We start from the raw sequence: 26,512 nt of genomic DNA on the forward strand, positions 1-26,512 counted from the left end.
TCGGAGGGCAAGTGTAACACCTATATTTCTAATATTTTCTGGTTTTCCTGTTAGGTATAAAATTAAATGCATAATTTATTAACTAAAAAAAAATCTTAACTTACCTGTCACCATAGTAGCCATTAACAATCCAAAAAGCGCGGGAAACACTGCCATCATGTTTGTTCCACTTTCAAAAAATATTATTCTAAACACACACACTACCAACTTGATAGAAACACTCGCATCTAGGCGATGCGTTCAAAACGACCACTTTTTTCCCTCCAAAAAAACCTCAACCGGTTCCCGACTGGACACTCTATTCGTCCTGTTCTAACACCAGTTGCTCAGCAGCTATCCCGTTCTGTAACAAAAAAGGAACTATGTTAGATGGTTTTCTTATTATTATTTTATAAGGGCAAGGTGTGTAGGATTATTCAAAAATTACGTAATTTGATGTGGCCAGTTTATATTGAACTTCGAAGAGGATTTTATAAACGTTTCTTGTTATCTAACAGTACAGTGCGAGGGGGGAATAGTAGATCATCGACAATTGGCCTCTTTATGAAAGATGAACGCATAAATTTCTCTGAGGGCAATATTTTTTATCCGACGAGCCCAAGGAACCGTTGTACATAATTCCAAATTGTTGGTATCAAATTAAATTGTTCTTTAAACTTATTAAGTACGTTTGAGATCGTTTCTTTAGTCGGCGTGTTTTCGTTTTAGAATACGAGTACATAATAATTACTTATCGTGAACATTATTTTCATGGAAAAATAAGTAGGTAGTCGTTAGGTATAACCGAACCGATACGACAACATAACCTTCAAGAAAGAAAGAGTATATTCCTTTTTAAAAGGCCGGCAGCACACCTGCAATGCCGCTGGTGTTGTGGGTGAACATGGGCGGCAATAGTCACTTACCATCAGGTGAGCCGCATGCTCGTTTGCCCCTGTGTTGTAAAAAAAAATGGTATTCACCTAATATCCCGTGATTATTTTCTAGGTTGTTTTTATTTTAACATTATTAAGAAGCAATCTGCTATATATTAATTGTAAATTGTAAAGAATGAAGAGGTTTTTGTTTTTAATGGACGAATGAATGGTAACCCCGCCTGCGCTATCGATGCACGCTAGCGGAGCACTAATATATTAATAGGTAAGGATGAAAGCAGGTCATTTAGTTCATCGTGATGAATTCCATAAGAATTAATCACAATGGTTTTTAGGAAGAACCGCCTACACGCGGTTAGACCTGATAGAGTATTTTGCTAGCAATGCAGTTGTTACATCTCATTATAGAAAATCCCTTTCCCCCAAGTCACGACATTGTAGATCGCCTTTGCCTCGGTAAAATATATTACCGTGTGATCCTGACGTAGAATGAGCCACTCCTTCCTTTCCCAAAGATGTCGTAAGAACCAACTAAGGGAAATTAATAGGTCGAGGGATAGGCAGCAGTCCCTCTTAAAATATAATCAAAAGTTAACTATGGTTGCTAACTCGCCTGCCAAGCGTGGCAACTACTGGTACCCCTCCCCCCTTTATGGGGGCATAGGCAACATAGGCCTCTATTCAGCTGGTGACAGTTAACAGCTGATATTATGATGATTACAATATGTTCAGCGACAAGTGAGCATATCCACGGATTTTTTAATGGCTGACAATAAAAATATGACCCCGCCTGGCGCTATTGAAAACTTCAACTGGTGAAAACTTCACTGGCGGGGCACCAAGGTGGCGAGGAATGACAGATGAGTTGACCCATCGTGACTAGTTTAACAATTATTAGCCACGATGATTTTAAAAGGGAACTGCGTGGAGCTCTAAATGAAACTTGCCCTATTGCTAGCAATGGAGCAGTTAGATCCTCTTATTAACAATCCCTTTCCCCCTATCCAAGGATAGATATTATAATTATGAGTACATTTATTTATTTATTTTATCAAAATAATATTAATTTTATTGTTACCATAGAAAATAATAGATAAAATATGCGGCATCGCAACACGCCAACGAGCTTGCGATATGAACTCGTCACTTCTATAGACAAAGGCGGGTCTCAATAAAACTCGTTAAACTTGTGCTAAAGTTGAATCAATTTCACGAATACAAACCATCGTCTCTCTCCAGTGAACACAATGAGTTATAATTACAAGCTAATAAATATTTGCTTTGAGTTAATACGAATTAAGATGTATACAGGCTGTCACAGAAAGGATGTATTAATTCCAAATTCAGATAGGTATTTTAATTATTAATACCAACGAAAAATAAAGACAGAATACAGTTTAGGTTTATAATTTATGAAATAATAATAAAAAAAACATTATATTCATAATTGTAACAAACTCAGCACTGAAATTACTGTATAAATACCTAAATTAATTTGTACATTTGGATCAGCTTAAACATTTGTATTTGAATAGGTTATTAATAAAATATTATACTTCTAATAATATATTTAAAATCAGTACCGCGGAGTACTTCAAAACATGCTTTGATTATGTTCCAAAGAGAGAATTGCATGTGATTTATTGGCAAGTCAGTTTTAAATAATGTTTAAAATTGTTCCTAAATACTCTTTTCAAACACCATGTGTAAGAGCAAAATATTGTTTTCAAAATTTAATTGTAAATTTAGTTATGAAATTCCTGTAAACGTTAGTTTCTATTGTTGTGACATATTTACGATACAGAAATAGATGATGAAACGAGGGAAGGATGGAAAAGAAGATAGGTAACTTTTTTTTTTATACAACTTAGAATGGCAAACAAGCTAACGGTCCACCTGATGGAAAGTGGTAATCGTCGCCTATAGACATGAGCAGTACCATGGACATAACAGAGTATACTGTTTCGCCCATGATACCCCCCATGCGTTGCCATTCTTGAGGACTCAGGTGTTATTCCTCTGTACCCAGTAATTTCACGCCATATCTCACCCTTCAAACCGAAACACAGCCATGCAAACACAACTGCTTCACGGTTGAAACACGAATGAGGCAGAGGTACCCAAGCAATCGATTTTTGTACAAAGTCTCCCTCTGGTATGATATATGAACTTATACAGAGAAATCTTAAAGAATTCTATAACAGTGCATCATACAAAAGAGCACAGTAATGCAACCAGCGCCGTCAACTACAGGTAAACAAAAAAACCGTTATAAACATTGAAAGTTGCTATTGAGAAAACCACGCTAATATACGTTGATTGTAAACAAAACACTTATTCAGTAACACAAAAACCTATATTACAGACAGACTTGCGACTTATGGTGAGGATAAATAGTAACGTTGTGCTCATACCTCCGCACCTTCGAAGATATTTTAAAATACTCATTTTTCTTTCGGAAATCTCATAAATATCACATTCTCATGAGGTAGAAACAGTAGCATTTCATTGTCCTGCGAACATTAATAAATACGTATGTACGTATAAACACGCAACCCACACAACGACGTCCTTTCGTTTATTTTGCGTCTGCACTGGCGTTCACACGCACATGTGAATACCGTCAGCAAAACGTATCAGATTAGTTACTTTTATATCAAGAAAAATGTGTTGCCATCGCCTTAACAAACGGAGCGTATAATTATCGATATTTATATACTAAATCATCCATAATCTCAAAATCCAAAAACTACTAAAGTATCTTCGTTTGTGGTTTCTTTGAGGGCGAATAATTACTGGTGATTGATTTGTGGAACGCACCAGCCTCTGTAGCAACCTATTGCCGAAATAACTATTGCTGTTGTGAAAGAGTACTAAGAAAGTCCGTTTTTGTGTAAAGTATACAAGAAATAAGTAATGCTGCCTACATAAGTACATATATACATCTTGATCCTCAAGAGTTGCAACTAACTTATCCGGTATAATACAAAAAGAATAAGATATCTGAATACTGAAAAATATGTATAATAATTACGTAATTTTTATTGTATACCTTAATATCACTAGTTGCTTAGATGACGTGATTCAGTACATAAAAAGTATGTTATACGCTAAGTTAGGATATAACTTTTCCGTATACCAAATATCAAATTCTTTCAACAGTTTAGAAACGAAAGAGTAATCAAATAAACATTAGAATGATGTTCACCAATCGTTTTAAATGTTCGCATTTATTACATTAAAACGATTAAAATTTATTATTATACTATTTGAATTATGTTGCTAACGCTACACACAACATGGATGCGCGGGCGCATCCGCTGCCAGAAATAGCCCGTCTTTGTCCCAAACAAGACGGAATCGAACTGAGACAGCACTGAATTCCTTTCCTTTTTCTCTCACATACAAATAAATAACATACATACTTAAATTCATTATACCGAAGACCCAATTTCCAAGGAGTAGACAATGTGTCATGATTACAATTTTTAGTATGCGGAGCAAGAAACTGTGGCATAGCAAAATCTATATACCGTAAACACGCAATTCCGCGTTCTGAATTAAAATATTTTCAGTATTATAATAGACACATTACATTGTAAATATCGTTATTCACCGGTGTGTATATTTCACGATAAGTCGCTTCTTGCAAAAAAAAAAATTGTTTGCAACTTTGTCACGTCCTGTTGTTTACGTTACTAAGATATTAAATACATTACGTGATACTAATTATTTTCGCAAAACACCAATCTGAATAGACAAATCACGTAGCAATAATTAATATTAGAAAGTACTAAGTAAAAAACTATATTCTTTAATTATGTATTGTAGTCGGTAATAACAGTGAATCATTGCATGACAAATGGTGCTACATTTCTTTATAAGTACTTATTTGTCGCGCCGTGGGAATCGAACGCGGAACGACGGAAGACGTTCATCAACGGTCGACAACGTACTACACTAATACTTACAAGTACTGGTACTAATACTATACTAAACTAAAAGTATTTTGTATATTATTTATACAAACTTAAAAAAATTTCTCCGCAAAAAATGGCGACCTCAATCGTAACATAACCCAGATTATATAATAACATAACCAAATCTGATCTAATGGATGTGAGTAAATCCTATCAAATACAAGGAAGTATTAATATTGATTCAGAATTGGAGATATACTGTAACATACAACCAAAAAATATAAATATGTTTTACTTTTACCCTTGTATTGGGGAGTATATCAGATTTTTTTATTTGAAACGGTTTTTTTGCTTAGAGGTCAAATACTGGGAGTCCCGTACTCGCTAATAACAAAATTCGAAAGGGTTTTATTACTCCTACACTAACTTTATCAAGATTATAGCCAATTTTCAGTAGAATATATACTCTTAAATTACTAAAATTGTCTTCGAAATACAAAACATATAATCTTTCATAATACCATATAACATCCGGCGTATACCGCCCCCACCTGTGACGTGATTGTTGTACCTTGGTTGCTAGGCAACAATTGATTGAGGTCAACCAACCCCATACAAGCAGTGGTATTAATCCACTAATGTGTTATGAATTAGTAGAATCGATTGATATTCAAAACAAACTACTTCCTTCTAGTATTGACACAAAAGACAGTATAAAATTTAATACCGCGTATATTTTTAGTCTTGTGCCTTAATACTTTAACTTACACTTTTGTTGTGGACAAAAACAAACATTTATTATTAAAATATTATTAATATCTAATATAAATATTCTTCCAATTAGCCGTTAAACGAAATATCAGATCGATGGAAAAATTGAACAAATCGAATTGATAATTTAATTGAAATCAGTAATATACCTACACAAGTACATAGCTTATAAAAATGTGTATGGCACAGAGATTGAACAAAATAAATGTAATGCCTATATAAAGTATGTATAGCTAAAGTGCTGAGTTCATAGAGGCAAATACAGTGCAAAGGAACCCCCACTAGATATGGAGCGATAACCTCAAGTGTTGCAGGAATTAGACGCGTATATTAGTAAAGAACTTCTTGTGGCTATCTCTATGGGAGAGTTCTATATTCTATGTTCAAAATTCGAAGAATGTCGCGGACAACTATTAACTAGTATGTTCTAATTTAGAGACACACCGGTAAAATTAACTGTGGCAATTGTAATTAGCGGAACAGTTCAACCCAGTTGCTCCGCGCAGTTACTTGCAATTTTTTTCAATTAAATTCAATTATAAATCAGTTCTTCTATTTTTTACTCTTATCGCCTCATTGATCTTGTACTTTTATTAAATTATCCCAATTTTAGGGTTCTGTAGGCAAATCCCAAATATAACCAATATAATTTCGTCACTTGACTAAATTTTTGCAGTTCATGTTTCATTATTGACATTTGACGAAACCGCACCACCCTAAACGAGGCAAATTTTCTTGAGGGCCAAACGAAATATTCTCGAAAAGGTCTTCTATTTACATGCAATTCAAAATGTCAAATGATTTTATTGTTTGCCTCTTTTGTGAGCGTATTACTTTTTCCCGTTAAAAGATATTTATAAAACGGTATCTACTCAGTTGGTCTCAAAAATAAATATTCTGAATTTTCTAATCGTTCGTCATGTTTATATTTAAAATTGATTTCGATTTGATTTTAAACTCTTTTGCATCCGCAGTTGAAAAGCTCTAACGGAAGCACAAGAACTAAATGTAGGTTTCTGATAAGAAGTTATAATCAGTAGAAGTAATTTGGTGTGAAGATAAAAGAGTTTATTGGTTTAGCCGTATGCACGGAGTGCTATAAACAATTAGGGTCATGTCTATAAAAACATATTTTCCTCAGAATTACTACATTTTAAATGGTAGTTTCGTGCCACTTCTTTGAGTAGATAACATTATTACTTCAGACGTGAAGTGACAATGTGTGCGTCGTTGATTTCGTTTTAAGAATATCTTTAATAGGATGGAAATAAAATGCCTGCGGTGTTGATTTATGCTGACAGGATACCAGTGAGGTATATTAAGTAAGAATGATGTCAGGTCTGTTAACCCATCGTGACGAATTAACGAAAACTTCCAGCTGAAAACGCGTGAATGTCGACCTAAGAGAGTATATTGCCAGCAATGTAGCCGCTAGTTCTTAGAAACGGCAATGCATAAGGGGCGTCATAAACTATACAGCGTTTACTATAACGTCTAAGTATTAAGTCAAGAAAAATTTAATCATGTTAACTGAAAGAAAAACAACATTAAATAAATACAGTGGCAACCCTGATGGCCCAGTTACCTTTATTGCTTTTCACTTCACTTTTATTGCATGCATCAACTATATAAATTAATACTATTGTACGGTTATTCATTATATGTTTACTGACTGGCAACTTTATTGTAGTTTTTTTTTCCTTGTTATTTTTTTCATGTAAATATTATAATTTGTCACATTTTATGAAAAAATACAATCTCGTAGTTTATTATATCTTAATATATATATACTTCTTACTCAGCGGGCTATGGAGAGGGCTACGCTCGGAGTCTCTTTGCGTTTAATTATTATTAATTATTAATTTAATCCAAAACGAGGATATCTGCAAAAGAACCAAAATAACCAACATAGCCCAAAGAATGAGCAAGCTGAAATGGCAATGGGCTGATCACATAACGCCAAGAAACGACAACCGATGGGGAAAAAAAGGTTCTTGAGTGGCGACCACGTATGGGCAAACGCAGTGTAGGACGACCCCCCACTAAATGGAGTGACGACCTGAAATGCATTGCAGGGAGTCAGTAGACGCAGGTGGCTCAGGACCGTTCTTTATGGCAATCTATGGGGGTAGCTTATGTCCGGCAGTAGACGGATAATCGCTGAAATGATGATGATAATGATTTTCCTTACACAATCAGATACCTACCAAATATGCCGGCTCTTTTACTGTAAAAAATTTTTAGATATGTAATAAAGAATGTAGTGTCTATGTCTATTTAACACTACAATTAAACTACTAAAATGCCAAATGTATCATTTTAGCGCATAAACAATTGTTAAGTATAATAAGACATTTGATATGACAACATTTTACGGCGAAACAGTAGTGAGAAATGTTAACAAGCCATTCATGACTTTATAGTAATTTTAGTTGAAACGTTTATTCCATACGAAATCACATAACATTTATATGAAATATTATAACAATACACATTTGAAATTTCAACCTTAAGACTTAGGCAATAAGAACAAAACAGGACCGTTTCACAATAGAAAATTTTAACACTATTTGAACCTTATTGCAAATGTAACAAGGGTGCATTGTATGTAGGCCATAGTTGCAAAGATCAGAGTAATCTGATCTCGCCCTTCGCAAAGTGAAAGGCGGAGGTCCATGCGCATCGTAGTCCAAGAGACGAAGACACAACTGTTAAGTGTAATCGACAATTAAACCTCATTATAATAACAATAAAGGACATAAAAACAAAAAAAAAAAGACAATAATATCAGAATACAATTTAAACGCGATAGGTACTTTTAACTGAAATAAATTACAAGTTACAAGTACATACAATTTGGATAGATTCATATCATTAAAATAGATAAATGATGGTTATGAAAACTTTACATATATATTACTTATTCGGTTCACAGACTTTTCTTTCTACTAATATAAACATAAAAAACATGAGAGGTGAGATTTAGGTCAATCGCGAGATTTAGATAGCAAAAAAACAATCAATTACAGTTATTTTTTAAGGCGTCTCAGTGTAGAGACTACTCATGGATCAATCAATCACTGTTCGTCTCGAAGACTGGCAAAAAGATTTCATTGCCTATATATTGTTAGTCTTTAGTGTCGAATATTTTAAGCATGATGTTTTTCACCGTATATATTTTAATAGCTTTTTCCTGCAACTTTGCCGGCATAAATCAATAGCTAAAGTATGCTACATATAATACATAAAAGATCCTAAGTTAGAATATAACCTACTCGTGTACCGAATTTCATTCAAGTCCGTTCAGTAGTTTTTATGTGAAAGAGTATCAAACATCCATTCATCCATCCCTACAAACTTTCGCATTTATAATATTAACAGGATAGTTTGTAAGAGGAGAAAATGTACAAAAAGACACACTTTCACCTTCATAATGTTACTAAATATTTCGTACAAATAAATATAAAATTATGTGATCACCTCTCTGACCATAAAGTCAGACGCCATCTTGCAGTACACGTCGGGCCGCAAAAAACCATCTATGTGGGTTATTGACCGCATTATGGTTTTATGTTTTTTATACTTAGGATGTGCTTCTACAAATTTAAACATTCTATGAGGCAAGATAATTTAATAGAGAATTTATAGTTCAGGTTAAGATGCAATCTTTTCAAGTTAGCATTCCTTTTATTTCAGTTACCTAAGATGTCTTTATCAAGTCTGTCATGTCATAATGTTTTCACTCGCACTCGTATGTTAAATACTCGCACTTTTTTTTATTAATCACGTTATTAATGTATCTTATCCTAGCAGCAGTTTCGGTATAAAAACTTTCAGAATAAGAGATAAATTAATAAGTTCAAACTCAATTATCAATTAATAAGAAAAGAGTTGTAGCAACTCAGTTGATCGCGCTCCTTGGGATCAGAAGATCGAATCCAAGCTTAACCCTCTGAATTTTCAAATTTATGTTTAGATCATTTAAAAATGATTTATCATTGACTTCGTGCTTCGGAGGACACGTAAAGCCGCTGTCCCGTCACGTCAGAGGCCTCAGTGTAATGAAGGCGACCGAGAAAATTTTGACAGTAGCACGTTTGTTTGTTCAAGGTTTTCTTTATTAAACAATTGACTTGATAACTTAAAAGTCGGTACAGTTAACTACTTTGATACATAATCGTGTGATGTAAGTACCCCCATAATATTTTTTTTAGCTTTTTTCCATACAAAGACTTCGTATTATATATTTAATAACATTGACTTAACTACAATGATATTAAAATTAGTATAAAAATCTATAATTACTTACATATTATAGGTGAAATCATAATCTGTATCATCCCTTTAAGGGGGTGTTCATCATGTGAAACAAAAGATAATTTTCAAAAGAAAACCTAAATCGAAACACATACCTCACATACCAACGCATCCAACTATCAAGTAAGTATTAATGGATCCAACTTTTTATAGTTCTGCGACCCATGCTTCGTTAGGAAATATTATAATTCCAATAGCAGAACACTTAAATAATATTTATTTTTATTATTCTAAAAGAATTATCTGCTATCTAATTATTAGAATTGACGTGTGGTCCCGGCATAGAAAGGGCCAACCCTTTCTTCCTTGAAGGTGTAATAAGAGACGACTAAGGGAACTTAATAGTCGAAGGATGAGCAGCAGCATCCATCTTAAAACATCATCAAAGCTTAACTGCGATTGTTAACTAACCTGCAAAACGTAGCGACTACTGGCAAAACCCCCCTTATGGGAAGTCGTATGTTCAGCAATGGACAGTTAATAACTAGTATAATGATTATGATTTTAGATTATGAAGTAAGTTGGTACGTTATGATTGTGATAATGATGAATTATTAGAAATAATAAGTGCCACTATTATTATAATTCGTTTTGTTTATGTGTATGCATAACAACAAACAGTAGTTATAGTCACGTTCTGTTTATCTTGATCGTGAGTTTGATGATATAATATTCATAAATACTTTTAAAAATATAATATATGTATAATAATGTATTCATTGTTACATTCACATCATTTTAGATGCGTACTATACTTACAATCTTTGGTAAGGTAGCAAGATCGCCATTCTCCTTTGGATTTTAAAATTGTTATCGCAATTAATTTAGAGCGAAATATGAACTGACCGTTTAAATTCTGGATTAGTAAATTTTTTCTTTTATCTAGTAAAAGTATTAAATCTTAAAGTGAAAATAAAACAATATACTTGAAATAAAATCCATTATTTGTAAAAATCTAACCTAAGCCTAGCTTGTTTGCCACTTCAGTGGTATAAAAAAATTGTTTTCGTTAATGTGTCCCACTTAAAACTGTATGTTGTACGCAGTCAATAGAACTTGCCTCACAAACTTTGTAAGTATATGGACAATAAGCTTAATAGGTGAAACGTAGCCTCAAAAGCAAGAGTGATTGAGCAACAGCTTTGCGGTGACTTACATTACATAAACAATGTGAACATAGTTGACTATTTACATGTAAAATAGAGCATGACCTACAATGGCGCGTAAATGGAGGCTTTTATTTATTTTAAACATTTTGCAAAAATTTTATTTTGAATATGATAGCAAAAACTTAATTATTTGTAACACCTAAATATGTAAAGTTTCAATTAAAGTATATATATTTATTTATGGTGAAATGTAAAACAAACCTTGATCAACATCAACGCTAGAAATAATGTTTCTATCAAACAATCTACATAATCCGGTGAAAAATAATTCCCAAGACACTTGACTAAAACAATTACTTTAAGATACAGCATATAGTCCGCGTCAAACCCTATTTCAAAAAGTAATACAAGTACACAATAAGTTGTCAAGTTGAGAATTTCTCCCTTTTTAAATTCGCTTTAAAATACCTAGATCTTTAATCATTTACAACCTCTATTAATCAGAGTTACAGATGACTACAGTTCTAGATTGAGACATATATAAAAAAATTACACATAATTAAATATACACAAAATTGTAAAAGTTCACACAATTCGCTACGGAACCCTAAAAATTAAATAATAACACTATTGTGTCTCTAGCATATTGTAGCCCAGTGAAGCCGGATTGGTACCTAGTGTATATCAATAAGCTACTTACTTAAATAAATTTGACTGGATGGAAAGACGACGCTAAGTCGCACCCATCATTTTATTTCGTCCTTGACGTAAAACGTTACAAGGGAAGTTGCAACAAAGAAATCAATATGAGAAATCCGTACCTGCCTAACCCATTACTGTTTTACACCCCATCCAGACGGTAATGGCTGACACCCCATCGCTAATGGTGCTGCTATAGACGTGTTTGTAATAGACTTTCAAACTTAATGTTGCGGTTTGTGGAAAGAAAATAAAGGAGGCAAGCGTGAACCGAGCTCGCGCTTTCATGCTTCCGTAGTATTGTGCCGGTTTATGACTTTTGAAGTTTAATAGATGGTATGTCGCTTCGCGTAAGTGGAGCATCCACTAAAAAATTATTGCTGAAGGTTCCTACTGAAACAAATTATCACCTTCGTATCTTTATGTTCTTGTATCTTCTAGTAATTATTCAAAATATATCCTTGGGGATCCTTCTCAGAGGATAACGACATTCCGAATAATACAGCAGTAAAACAAACACATAAAAGGATGATCTAAAATAGCTTGTAAGCAAGTATCTATAAATTACGATGATTTCTATTCTGTTAAATAAATTACACAAATGTTTGGTTCCCATATTCAATTAAATATTACATCTGAATTTTTTAATAGGTGTTAGAATAAAAAAAGACTACTCCAATTTATTGACTACGTGCTTCCTGCGCTAGCTTTTATATTTTTTTTTTTAATTCTCCACATAGTCGAGGATTCCAAGTACCTTTTGAGTGAATAAATTAAAAATGTATAAATAATTAAGAATGAGAAAGCTAGATGAAATATTAACGAGTTACCGAGCGGCAATGAGAAGCCGAAAAGTTTCTTTGAATCTAAAATTAAGGTTTGGAGACACCTTAGGGCTGACTTAGATATAACGGGATTCTCCAGTTCAGACTGTCATACACGGAGAATTTTGTTTGTATTTAAATATAAATAATCCTTTTAGCAATTACATATACTGGCAAAGTTTCTTATTTATACATAATGAATAAGAAACTTCGCAAGTGTGGTTATTTATTAATATTATATGTACCTATATAAATAGTATTCGCCGTGTCTGTCCCGGAATAGAATAGAATATATAGTCCCGATATAGAATAGGTTATCCCTTCCTTTCCCGTGGGTGTCGTAAGAGGCGACTAAGGAAGGGCGAGGTATGGACAGCAGCGTTCCTTTTAAAACATCTCCAAACCTAACTGCGGTTGCCAATCCACCTGCCAAGCATGGCAACTACTGGCAAAACCCCCCAAGAGGGAGACTTATGTTCAGCAGTGGGCAATTAATGGCTGATATGATGATGATGAATAGTATATTAGATTTCTTTGCAAGAATTACAGAATTTGCTAAACAGAGATTTGGCGAAGCGCGTCCATTTTAAAGCTAACATTAACTAAGCAAATCTTGAAAATCTGCATAGTCCATTTGATTAGCTTTTGTTTTGCACAAGGATGCAATGTAGTGAAGGTACATTTATTTATTGATTGTTGATGAACGACGCGGTTACGGGATATTTTACATAGTACGGCTTTTTGATATGAATGTACGTCTTGGATTATCTGTCATCTGCGAAGGTTTTAATATGTGTATTTACATGTACTGCGTACATATCCACGCGACAAAATGGGTATATAATGTGGCCATAATAATAACTGGCCATAGTTAAAATAGCCCAAACGCATTTAGGCCCTCCGACAGTTTATAACCAAGAACACAAATAAGAGTGACTTTCCAAACAGTTGTAACTACAATTTCATACGAAGTAAGTATACAAAATAATTACAACTTTAGTTGTCTAATGTGTTCTTACACAATTTTGTGTTTTCTCAGACATAACATAGAAATCTTTGTGCCTAAGTGAATGAACGGCCTTAGAGCATTTCATTAGCAGAGAGGATATTAACATTACATTCAGAATGAAAGAGGGAGCAATAGAAGTACGTAGGTACATAACAAAAATAGTATGAATATTCTTCATACTGGAGATTGTTGGCACTTGATAGAATATGGAATTCTTCTTTATAAGTTAAAATATACTTGGACTATTACTTCAGATTTGTACTTTTTTATTTGTAAAGAAATAATGTCTTAATACTAATGGGAACGAGTACCATTTGATCCGCAAAAAATTTATCTTCAATTGTAAAATACACGCACAAAAAATTTCGTAAAATGAATACATCAACATAAAATTTATAACGTGTAAACGCGTGTTCAAATATAGATTTTTTCGAGAAACAAGCAATAGAAATGAGACTAATAAACCCTATAAACTGCAAAAAATAATTGTTAAAATTGGTTCAGAATTTGCGACATAATCACGTACTTATACGTATTATCAAAAGTCGCTTAAAAATACGTCTCCCATACAGCAGTGGGCAAAATTTATGCTCCGCAAAAGCTGAATGAGTTTTCTAAAAGTATCCACAGTGATCGACTAACCCATCAGCAATCACACAACACCATGAATTTCGATTAAAACAAATTGACGTAGAGACTACTAACTTCGAACAATGGAAATAAAGACCTAATACATATAATGGCCAGTGGTGATCAACATCGGTCCAAAGATGAGGTCACAGATAGCAGTCAAAATGGTTCAGTTGCGTGATGTAGGTGTATATGAATACGCTTACCAATACTTGCAACTTCAATCGTGTATTTGTTTTCTACTTCTAGAACTATTTAAACAGAAATAGGTATGTTTTATTAGGTATTTTAGGAATATATTAAACGTTCATGCTCACTTTTTTGCTTTATCTGAGCAGTAAGTACTTTATATTACTCTCAATTTCGTGCATAATATAGTATATTTTATATATGTGTAAGTATATTTGTTATTTATATGTATTTATTCGTTTATATACGTAACTTTAGTATGTATGTATATCAACAATTACTAGTAACGCATTCGAGTATTCTGACACTTCCCTATGGTTGACTGGAAGAGAATGTTTTTAGCATTAAGTCCGCCATGTAAACATATATGTACTAATAAATAAATAAATATGAAACTTTTGAATTTGTTAGGTCCGCAATTGACCATGCCTATTTTATTTTTCATGTAAATTGAATATGCTGGTAAACAATGAACAAATTTACCTATTCCTTAATGTCGTGTTTTTATGGTATAGTGTGTTCTCTTATATCGAGAACTTTCACTGGCTTTTCAGGACCTTTCAGATTGAAATACAACAAAATGAGGTGCGTAAATTGCTGCTTGCGACACGGCATGGCCACAATAGTTAAGAGGGTGCAACACAAGTCACGCGATTGTCCTTAACAAAAAAAAGCTATTAAAATAATTATTAATATTAATTTATTCTTGTCTTTTAAATATTTTAGATGGATAATTTGTATTTGGTTGATAAACGGAACGACATGGTTAAAAAGTGTGGACTGATTTGATGCATCAGAGATTGTCATCATCTTCTTTTTACAATTATTTATTTGCGGTCGTCGTAATATGTTTTCCCTTTCCATTCTTCTTTATTCACAGTCATTTTCCCATTCACTCCCATTTCGGTTATATCATTTTTCCCACAGTCTATCCATGCCTTTTTTCATCTAATGTGTATAATGATAAAATTGGTAAAAGTTTTAGCCTACAAAAATCGTATAATAGAGTTAACTAACGTATACCATATGGGGTCAATACTATTGACTCCAAGAATAACAAAAAAAATTACAAAATCATGTAAAATATTTAAAAAAAAGTAGTGTCTATGACTTCAAAATCATTTACAATTCGCTTTTAAAATATTGATTTAAAATTATAAGAATAGCCATTGTTAATAATTTAATTATTTTTTGGCAGGCTTACAGAGTCGTGAATAAAATATTCCTATAACACCATCGACAGATAGAAGCTTCCCTTTTAATGTAAAACGGGCTTAATGGGTTATGATTAATTATTTAGTAAATTACAAAACAGTGAAAATTCTTTAAAACTTCTCAAGATTAATAGCTAGTTAGTTCACGGTTTTCCCTTTAGAGAATAGAGTAATTATTTTGTTTTTTTTTTTTTGTTTGAAAGTAGTTCTAAATCAATGATTATTACTACGCTAAAATTTTATTAAACCTAGTTTTAAGAAAAGCACTATACGTACTTTCTATAAATTAAATTTAGCCTAAACACAAGAGGGATAACACTTAGCATATATTTCTATTCGACATAATAGAATACAGAACTACAACACACCTAGGTATATAGATATACAAGTATGCGGCTTGCATAAAGGAACAAAATGGCCTAAAAGACGAATCTTCTGCACGACGAAGGTGTGTACAAACTGTGAGACGTTCAAGAGTATTATTACAACTGGTGCGAGAATGGTGCCTTATGATGATAGGTAGACACCTATTAACTTACCAAAGGACGGCTTTACGTGCCCTCTGAAGCACTGAAGCAAGTGATCATAAATCATTCTCAAATGATCCAAAGATAAATTTGAAAAAAGAAGTTTATGTTGGAATACAATTATGAGATTCTCAATGTGATGTGTTGTGTATTTAATTCAATGTGATGTGCTTAATAACCTTCGACACAGACAAGCGTTACAGAGCCCTAAACCACTATCATAACGAGTGGGCGATTAATCGGTACCATGCGTTAGACATGTATATATGAGACAGGATTAAAAGCAGCGAGTATCGCGTCAACAACGCGGTTGGCGTTATAGTATGCAATGTCTAATAAGCAAATCTACATTAAATTGTATTAGTAGAACTTTATCTTTGACTCATTGGTACACAGACCAACAGAGCGAAAACACTGGCCAAGGACAAATTGCTCAATACTCAATTAATTTAATTGACTTTCTTGAATGCGTATTGTGCAAATGGTTGTAACTTTGTAAATGAATGAAACATTTTTTGTACATGTATATAGCTTTTAAAATTTTCTATGACAAACATCAGCAAGCAAAAATGGCAACGGATCGACTATATACGAGGTTTGTGTCCGGAAAGTACGTATAAAAGTTTTTTAAAAATTTTATTTTACAATTATTCAGGTAAATCAATTTTATCCCCTTCAAAGTACTCCCCCTGTGACATAATGCACTTGTGCCAACGCCGTTTCCACTGTGAGAAGGCTCCTTGAAAGTCCTCTGGTTGTAGGTTTCTCAGCTGCCCCGTCGTAGCTTTTTTTATCTCATTTATGTCCCCCAAATGCCGCCCCCGAAGTACCAATTTGGTTTTTGGGAACAAGAAGAAGTCACACGGGGCCAAATCCGGCGACTAGGGGGGGTGTTCGGTCACCGTAATGGAATTTTTACTCAAAAACTCACGGACAACAAGAGAGGTGTGGGCAGGGGCATTGTCGTGGTGAAGAATCCAACGCCCCTCTCGCGCCAATTCTGGACGAACTCGTGCCACACGAGATTTGAGGCGTCTGAGCACATCGACGTAGAATTTTCCATCAACTGTCTGGCCTGGAGGGACGAATTCTTGATGGACAATCCCCCGAACATCGAAAAAAACAATCAACATTGTCTTGACATTTGAGCGGGATTTTCTTGATTTTTTTGTTCGTGGTTCCCCGGATGTCTTCCACTCTTTGCTTTCACGGCCATTCTTGCCGAGTTTCGAGAGAAACTTGATTACGACGCGCTGCTCTTCAACGGAAGCGGGCTCCATGCCGACGGGGTTTCGTTAAGAGGTAACTTCACAGATGGCGTGACAAGCCAGTTCGCACCGCACGGCGGTCAGACCAGAACTGAAGCATTGTTAGGGACATAAGGAAGGGGTCCTGCGCTTACCTGGCCTCCCCACTCCTCTTTCTCGCATTCCAGAACACTTTTATACGAACTTTCCGGACAGACCTCGTACTCGTAACTCGAGAAACTGACTATCGATAGGGACGAATGGTTTTCGAGCCAAATAATATAATGTATAAACCTGGATTTATCTAGATACTGGTGACCTGTATTTTACAGTACTTTTTTTTACAAAATTAAAAAAAAAAGTCCATACTGTCTTAATTTTATGTCCGTAAACTGTAGCTTGAAGACATAGAATATACAATTACAAAATACTTAATAGGACTAAGTATAGAAGATGCCAACATAAAGTATATTAAATAAAAAGGCTCTTGTAGAAATGCAATAAAGTACAATTTAGCCTAATATTTTTGACTGTTGTAAGAAGAGTAAGCAATTATAGTGCGCAATAGATAGCACATGTAATAAAACGCCGCCCATGCATCCCTCAAGTGTTACCATTCATGCTTTGTGTTACCGTTCATCTCGTCCTTCAACACACTGCTTCAACGCAGAAAAAACAAGGTTCTTTTTTTATGCAACTTAAAATGGCAAACTGACGGCGCATCTGATAAAAAGCGGTGACCGTCGCCAATAAATATAATTAGTATCATGAATATAATAGAGTAAACCGTTTCACCCATGATACCCTCCATACGATGCCAGTCCTGAGAAGTAAGGCGTTATGCCTCTGTACTCTATAATCTCATTACCATATCCCACCCTTTAAACCGAAACACAGTCATGCAGACACAACTGCTTCACGGTAGAAACACAAATGGGACAGACGTACCAGAGCAAATAACTTTTGTACAAAGTCTTCCTATGGTGCTCAAGAAATCGAATCTTACGATATTGAAAACATCGTAAATATTGCTCAATTTATGAAAATGTCGTATAAAATGCAACGATCGTATTTGGTCTTTGAAATGGCCTTGTCTGTGTCTATGCAAAAATATATGAATCACGCTGCACTAACGGAGTTCGGTAAATCAGTTCAGATCCGTTGGAAGCACGGGCCGTGTCGTCCATTTCAGATTAAAATCATTGTTTGACGATGTCATTAACCGCCCTAGATACGTGAGTGGACAAACACTGCACAGGCTGTTGAAAATGGTCAAGTGCGAGTCAGACTGTCATTTTTGACCGACATGCGAAAAAGCTGTGTTTAATTAGCAGCTATGTTTCATCAATTTGCATGTTTTTATAATATCTGAAATTAACTTTAGAGAAATTTGATATGGAATAACTACCAAAGTTCAACGTATATGTAGGTATATGGTTATGAAAGACTATTAACTCTGTGTCAACTTTCAGTATATAATTATTTTCTTGGAAGGCTGTAACATATGTATAATATATTATTATCATGACAGCTCAATGTAGTAATAGTATATAATAATAAAAAACAATATAGTAATAGTAGAATTATAAGGAAACTAAAAGTATCATAATTAAGAACGCCGAATAACGTTAACAAGTACGGAAAACTAGGCTTACAAGTATCTAATACATTGACCTTCCATTCCCTACCGATTGTGCGTGAACCGCACCCCGTGTTGAAATATTTCTGCACAATTTATATGTACGTCACATTTACTCGAAAACTGCTTATTGCCACGCTAACTTAGTAACTATAAGCCGCACGTACGTATTAGGGTTTAACTAAACGTTAAAACAGGCTTCTTTACCTTAATGACGTAATTTTACAGTACGCATATAAAATTTTGCTAAATCACGTCGATAAGAAATTATGAAATAATAAACATTAGTATAGTTTCTATATTCAAGCTTGTAAGATAATAGAAAAGAGCGAGTGTGTTACTTATAGGGTAAGTGTACCTGTACTGTCTGTTACTTACAAGGACGATAAAAATAATAATATTGTAACTTTAATGTTTGTTCCATTATTTATTCGTTGATTTGTCCAGAAACAACAGACGTAAACAACATTTAAAAATTACGAATTAAAAAACTAAAAATGTAGAAGTAGCACGAGCGAAGTCTCTAAAACGGTGAACTAGTTTATATATTTATAAATGAGTGTATCTGTGTAACCACGAGATGACGAGATACAATGAGACATTAATGGGTTGTCATGATGACAATTTCTCAGTTCATAGCCAAATTTCAAATGTGAAATGTGAAACGCGAAAGTAGGTAAGTATATGATGAATAACAATCATTGCAAAGCCAAATAACCAGCTTCACGGCCATATTAAAAAGCGATGTAGACACGACAATTACTAACGAATTCACAACATGAAATTTTCAACCGTTTAGTTCAGCAAATTGTACACATCAAAACAATCAAAAATCACTTCTAACGTCATAAAAATACAAGTCACATCATTGCAGATAGAGAACAGTAGTTAAAAATTTGAAAATCGAACGAATGTCACCTCTACAGCATAGATAACAAGAGTGCCACAGACTGTAAAAACAATGTAGTAGACAGGGTCTTTAACCTGTGGTAACGGAACACCGTTATTTCCCGCGCAATCAATATGGCGTCGTAAAAAGTTAGCAATTGTGCAAACTATCGTTAACTTTTTTGAATATGAAAATCAATTTAATTGCAATAAATAAACACAAAAGTTCTTTTGTCACAATCACGACTCTTCGGTTATCTTGCTAAATGAACGACTGGGAATGAACATTTGCTAAGGCGAATAATTTAATAACTAAGTAATATAATAAGTATTCTTTGTTTTCTCTACTTTTTAGCTATAAATCAATGTGTAATAAATATATATATTTTTACAGCTTAAATGAACTTCTTGAAATATTCAAGAAACATATAGTGGAAGATGACCTTAACAAACACACTTATTTTAACTTACTTTTTACTTTAACTTCATAAAGAAAAAGTTTTTTTTGTAGACTTGTACATACGACAATGAACAAACGTTAAATAAATTTACTCATCTAATTACATTAAATTTTAATGGAGTGTTGGTAAAAGTCTTTATTTAGTTATTCAATACTATAAATTAACAGATCTGCTTTCATATGATTGTTTTACTATATAACTTTAAATTACTTTAACAATAATTCTGCGTATACATGAGTATCACAATTCACATTTATTGAATTTAGTACATATATAATAAGTACTGCAGACGTTAATGTCTAATTAACGAAGCATTAACTATTAATTATATAAATACGGTTTATTTGTTCTTTTAGCAACTCATCAATTTTACAGTAATAACGTACAACGACAATGTTAACGAATAACATATCTGTCGCGATAAAATAGAAGAGTGCCTAAAATGTATGCAAATGTATAGAGACGTGTTTAATTTTCCACAACAATATGGTTAACGTCCTCAGCATGACGATATTATTGACGTGCATAACTGCATATATTTTATTTAGATTATAATATTTTTCTTTATGATTATATTGAAACAGTAAAATTTATATTCTGCCAATTTACAATAAAGTATAAGAGTCTAACCCATTATCTTAACATAGACAGACAACATTGTATCTGTTTATTTTATTTTGAAATATAAAAAAAAAAATTAACACTTACATATTCTTAAAATAATGGACACATACTGTAAGTTGACAGTGTTACTTACTTTTTTGTTCGTCCTAACGAAAAAAAAAAACAAAGAAACTAAATTGCAGACTCCAAGTGACGTTTGATAAACGTACATTTATTACGTAAACATATCTAAGTACATAAAAAGCTTTTTCCAATACGCTAAATGATATATTCAAGTGAAATCAACAATAATAATTGAAGCTCGACCACAGAGAAAATTACGAAACTTAGATTGGTCTGACTGTCATAGACAATTTTCCGAATCGTTAGCGAGGTTGGCGGGAGTGAGCAAGCACAGATTACATTTTGCAGAAGACTACAGTGACCTCCTCTATGAGATTATTTTATTTTTTATAAAATATTTTAAAAGAAAAGCGCAACGTGGCTTTGTGATTTATTACTCAGACCCATATATAGGCATCTTAAAATATAGGAATCCCCGATTAATTTTAGTGGGTCTCAGTAATAAATCACAAAGCCACGTTGCTCTTTTCTTTTGTTATATATACAACGGCGGTATTTGACATATTTTAAATCACTTTCTTAGTCTAGTCTAGGCCAAATTACATATACATACATCAGACAGAACCATGTATAGAAAAAAACCGGCTAAGAGTGTATCGTTTTTCAAGCGAGTAAATCTAGTAATTGCTTGTAGAGAGCTACTGTATTTTTCTTTAGTCTAAAACTAATATATTAAAATAATTATTTTAAAGCCTTCAAAAGCTCCAGCTTAATAGGAATCTACCTATTATTACAACAATATTTAGATTTTAGCATGTTTTAATATAATTATTTTATTTGAAGGGCTATCAAAATTCATTACATATCATCTCATATTATTATTTCAGCCGTTAATTGTCCACTGTTAAACATAAGCCTTCCCCATAAGAGGAGTTTTGCCAATAGTTGTCACGCTTGGCAGGCGGCTTGACCACAGTTAGGCTTTTAGAGAAACGCTGCTGCCCATTCTTCGCCATTCCTTAATCGACTCTTACGAAACCCACGGGAAAGGAAGGGGTGGCGTATTCTATGCTGGGACCAAACGGTAAGTACATATCTCTATTATCTATAAATTTACCGATGGATTATAAACTAGTCGATATTTTCTATTCTTATTTTTTTTTTAATATTAATTAGATATCAATCTTTCAGCCTGACTTATAATGTTAACATTGCAAGTAAATACAGTAGATATATAACCAAATTCCCTAATCGCATCTGATAAATAATACTATTAGGGTGGTTAAATAACATGTAAGTAACGTGAAACATTATTTAACGCAAACTAGTAACTTCATAAACTACCGAGTGCCCTTATGCGGCGAGGCTAACCACAACAAGGAACAGAACTCCCTAAATCACATCTCTAGAGTTTCGCTAATTGATAATCAATATTATCTAAGAAAGTTTGGAACAAATGGATATCACAAGTATTTACTTTCTAACTGTTACTTGTCGGAATGCAGATTGATCGATTACAGTATTTACATTGGACACAAAGAGACGGTAAGCAAGACAGGGTATAAAAAAAAACTTTTCTAGAACATCGAACTGTTAAATTTCAAAAGAAACAAAATATAATTATTTTTCCACGTCATTATTTTAACCTATCAATATTTTATTGATGAATATACGAGTGGGTCTCCCCTATATATTTAGGCACAAAGAAAGGTCCCGAATACCTGATCCTTTATTAATTACTGTGGCTGGCACATATTGATTGACCGGGATAAAAAGTAGCTTATTCGTTTTTCATGCAATATATTATTTGTATACCAAATGTTATAACGATAGGTTATACAATTGAAGCCCCAAGGTTATAAACTAATTCCAATATAGGGACTTGAAATAATTTCTAAAAAAAAGAAGATAATAAAGTATTTCATATTTAAATATGGAGTTCAATACTGCGTTGGACATGGACAAGACCTGCCCTTATTAACACTGTCGTATCTGGAATGAAATTACATTATACATCCGGCTTACAGGTAGAACGACGACCATACAAACAGACAGTTCTAATTAAATTATTTTGTTTGCTTCTGTTATTTAGTGTGTGTAAAATTTAATAGTTAGCATTATTTAAATTTCAAACGTACAAAGTCGCGGTCTGCAGTCAGTGTCGCTAATTGGCCTGTTTGTTACTTTCACTGTAATAATAACGTTATGCATTTTATAACTTTAATTGGTGTAGTATACCGGATACATTTCCGTTGGTAAGTCCAATTAAGATTTTATTAAAGATAAACATTTTAATAAATCACTATAAAAAAAAACATTGACAAGAGGCATCTAAGATGATGTTCTGATAGTCCCGAATATTAGATTGAAATCTTTGGCTGTGTCTATATCGTAGGTCCTTACAAAGTTGTCATTAAGAAACATCTAAAAGGAACGAATTCTCGAATCATCTGTATGTTTTTTAAGTTATATTACGCGATTAGGATGCCAATTGCGAATAAATTTTAAAAATTATACGTACAAAAAGGTAGATTTTAAGCCCGTGTCAGCGCGGAAGAAATTTGCACGAAGCCGAAAAAAAATCATTATTGGCTCTATCAGTATTATGCTAATAAGACCATTAATTAACAACATTAGAATGATAGACGTTCATGTTCTTTAGACTGAGATTAAAAAGAAATTCCCATCTCATCCCTAAATTACGGTAAAAGGAGATTATATTAGTCATCACATTATTATCGTATAAATTCAAAGAAATCACAGGTGTCCAGTAAAATTCTCATTTTCACTATAAAACGATGACTCTGTATTTACTCGTAATTTTCTTGTGAATGTATGTCACATATAATGCAAGAATGAAGGTTGAGTTTTAGCGGACTAAACAAAAGGAAGCTGCAAGTAAGCAACATCAGATTATAATATCACTTAACGCTGTCTCACGGTGTCGTGTATTTTTTTTTCTGAGAAATACAAATTATTATTTGTTCTCAAGCAGCTACAATATGAATACGAGTAGATCTTATTACGCTACAGGGAATGATAAACAAACATTTGGTGACGGGAAAGGGGATTGTTAGTAATGAGAGCCGTCGTTAGCAAGTCAGGTCAGATTGACCTCTACATGAATCCTCAGAAAACCTACGAGCTGAATTCCTGGTGAATTTGTCACGATGAACCTACTGATCTGATATCCTTATCTATTATCCGTCAGGAGTAGGTACCTTACCAATAGTACAAGAGGAGTATAATTCCATTTCATCCATTAAAAGCATACTGGATTCTGATGAAAAGTGACAATAAACAGTAACATTATCGTCTTCATAGAATCATTTTTTTTTTTTATAAATACTTAACTACTACTTGTAATCTATTTTTTATACTCAACTATTAATAAACAGCTTAGCTTAGCTTAACTTTCCATCGGAATAACAGTGCGTAAAATAAACAAGCAGAATAAAAAGGTTTTAGAGTTTATTGATTACGTAGTTTATCAATTAATATTATGTTTTGTCTAACTTATTTTTAAACGAACAATTTTGATAAAAATACAAGAAAATTATTTTAAATGAAATAAATACACTAAGTAGAAAAAGAAACTCGACAATATACAGCCCTTATTCGAATTTCCCTAAATAACGTTCGCTGTTAAGCCAACTATAGTTTGCTACTAAAGGAAGGTGTAATTAATGTATTTTCAATTCAGAGTTAACTTGAATCATTACAAGTCGCTTTTGTATAAAAAATTTACTGAACAAATTTATAAGTTACGTAATAATTTGTAGGCGTGGTGCCATAGATAAAGTAACAATACTTCGTCGTATCACTACTATTTTTATAACAATTATTACGTATATGTATTTTGAAAAAAGTGACTGTTGAGTTTCTTACTCTGTAGATAACAACAGAACTCAGCAGTAAAATCATAAAAAAATAACTATTTAAAAAGCTAGACAACATGTCTATTTGAATAAAGATTATACATATTCTATTCTAATCTATATTTGACTTTACTTTTTGTACTTTTTTTTCGCAAAGGACGGGTTTTAATTCTGTTCTGGACTCTTACTGAATTATAGTTGAAGTATTTTTTTTTTATTGCTACCTTGTATAGTTTAAGTACTGCTAGCTAGCGGTAGCTTACACAATCTACTGTTACCTTTGCGACTCGAAGACTGTCTAATTGGCATCCTTTGCCTGACTTCCTCAATACTCCTTTGTGCAGCACTTTAGAACTTCATTTAGCGTTTTCCTTCTAACATTTCTCTAATTAAGGAACGAATGCATTTTGTTGTTGCAACAATGCATTCATTCATAACCGTAAAGTTCAATACGCTTACTTCAATTCCCGTTATCTCAGATAAATCGATGATGTTAAATAACATAGTCGATTTCTATGATAGGCGGCCGGGTGTATTATTTAAATTTTCTACATATCGTTACATGGGCAATTATTATTTTGAATAAACAATAGAAATTTTAATGAATTTGTAGTTAATATAGGATATTTCAGTAACAACAACATAGCAACTACTGGCAAAACTCCTGAGGAGGAGACTTATGTTCAGCAGTTGGCAGTTAAAGGCTGATAATGAAAATGATTTCAGTAATACTTCCTTTTTTAAACGGTAAAAAAAATAGTGGACATTTTTCTTTTTCTGTTGAAATTCATTCATTTTCGTGTTGAAATTATTATAGATTCTTTGCTGTTTGCAAAACATTTTTAATGAGAAATTGTGATTAAAGATGTTGTAGCATTGTGATTCATAATACTAAATATAGAAAACACACAACCTCTTTTGGCACAATTGGCGTTTCGATGTAGATACATCTAAAGTCAAAATAATCCCCAACGATGTAAGAGAGACGTTTAAACTACGATTTACTATCTGCTTACCCTCTGACCACGGTGAATTTATGTTCTCATAACCTAACTAGTAAAGTACAGGATTAAGTTTATGGTGGGGTGGTCGGTTCATTACCGTGTTCGTTGGGTACTTTTCACGATATTAAGTATATTAGATACTTATTTTTTTCCAGCAATTAACGGAGTATGCTTAGTGTAGCAATCCCAGATGGGGATAACTCAGTGGAATTTTATTAACTGTGGTGAATGTGACAGTTAAATTTCCCACACTAACATTAGTACAGCACTAGATGGAATTTCTCGAGAGCGAGTCTATACCGTTGCATTCAGCTTATTTATCAAAAGACGTCTTGCATCTTTCAGGATACCTCTGTCCCACCCGTGTTTTCTACTGTGTAGCAACTTTGCTTGCTTGGCTGTTTCGATTTAATAGGTGGAATACAGTAGTGATGGCTACGGGGTAATGAGGCAAACGCCATCGTCCTCAAGAATGGCAACGCATGAGAGATACCATGGATATCACAGCACAGAGTATTCTGTAATGGTCAAGGAACTGTTAATGTTAAACGGTTACCGCTTTGCATAAGGTGGGCCGTCAGATTGTTTACTTATTCTAAGTTTAATAAAAAAATACATTTGTTA

At 33.3% G+C, this 26,512-nt stretch overlaps 1 protein-coding gene across 10 annotated transcripts in view; it reads right to left on the minus strand.

Moving 5' to 3' along the window:
• Positions 1-26,512, minus strand: part of LOC113514210 (fasciclin-3-like) — a 163,604-nt gene that overhangs the window by 124,555 nt on the left and 12,537 nt on the right. For all 10 annotated transcript variants that reach the window (XM_026898219.3, XM_052893180.1, XM_052893183.1 and 7 more), the window contains exon 2: positions 105-343. In XM_026898219.3, coding sequence (XP_026754020.2) covers positions 105-159 — 55 coding nt within the window. In that variant the 5' untranslated portion in view covers positions 160-343. The remainder of the gene's footprint in view (positions 1-104; positions 344-26,512) is intronic.

This window comes from Galleria mellonella, unplaced genomic scaffold, assembly GCF_026898425.1.
Source record: "Galleria mellonella isolate WM207_F2 unplaced genomic scaffold, CSIRO_AGI_GalMel_v1 utg172, whole genome shotgun sequence".
Taxonomy (NCBI): Eukaryota; Metazoa; Arthropoda; class Insecta; order Lepidoptera; family Pyralidae; genus Galleria; species Galleria mellonella.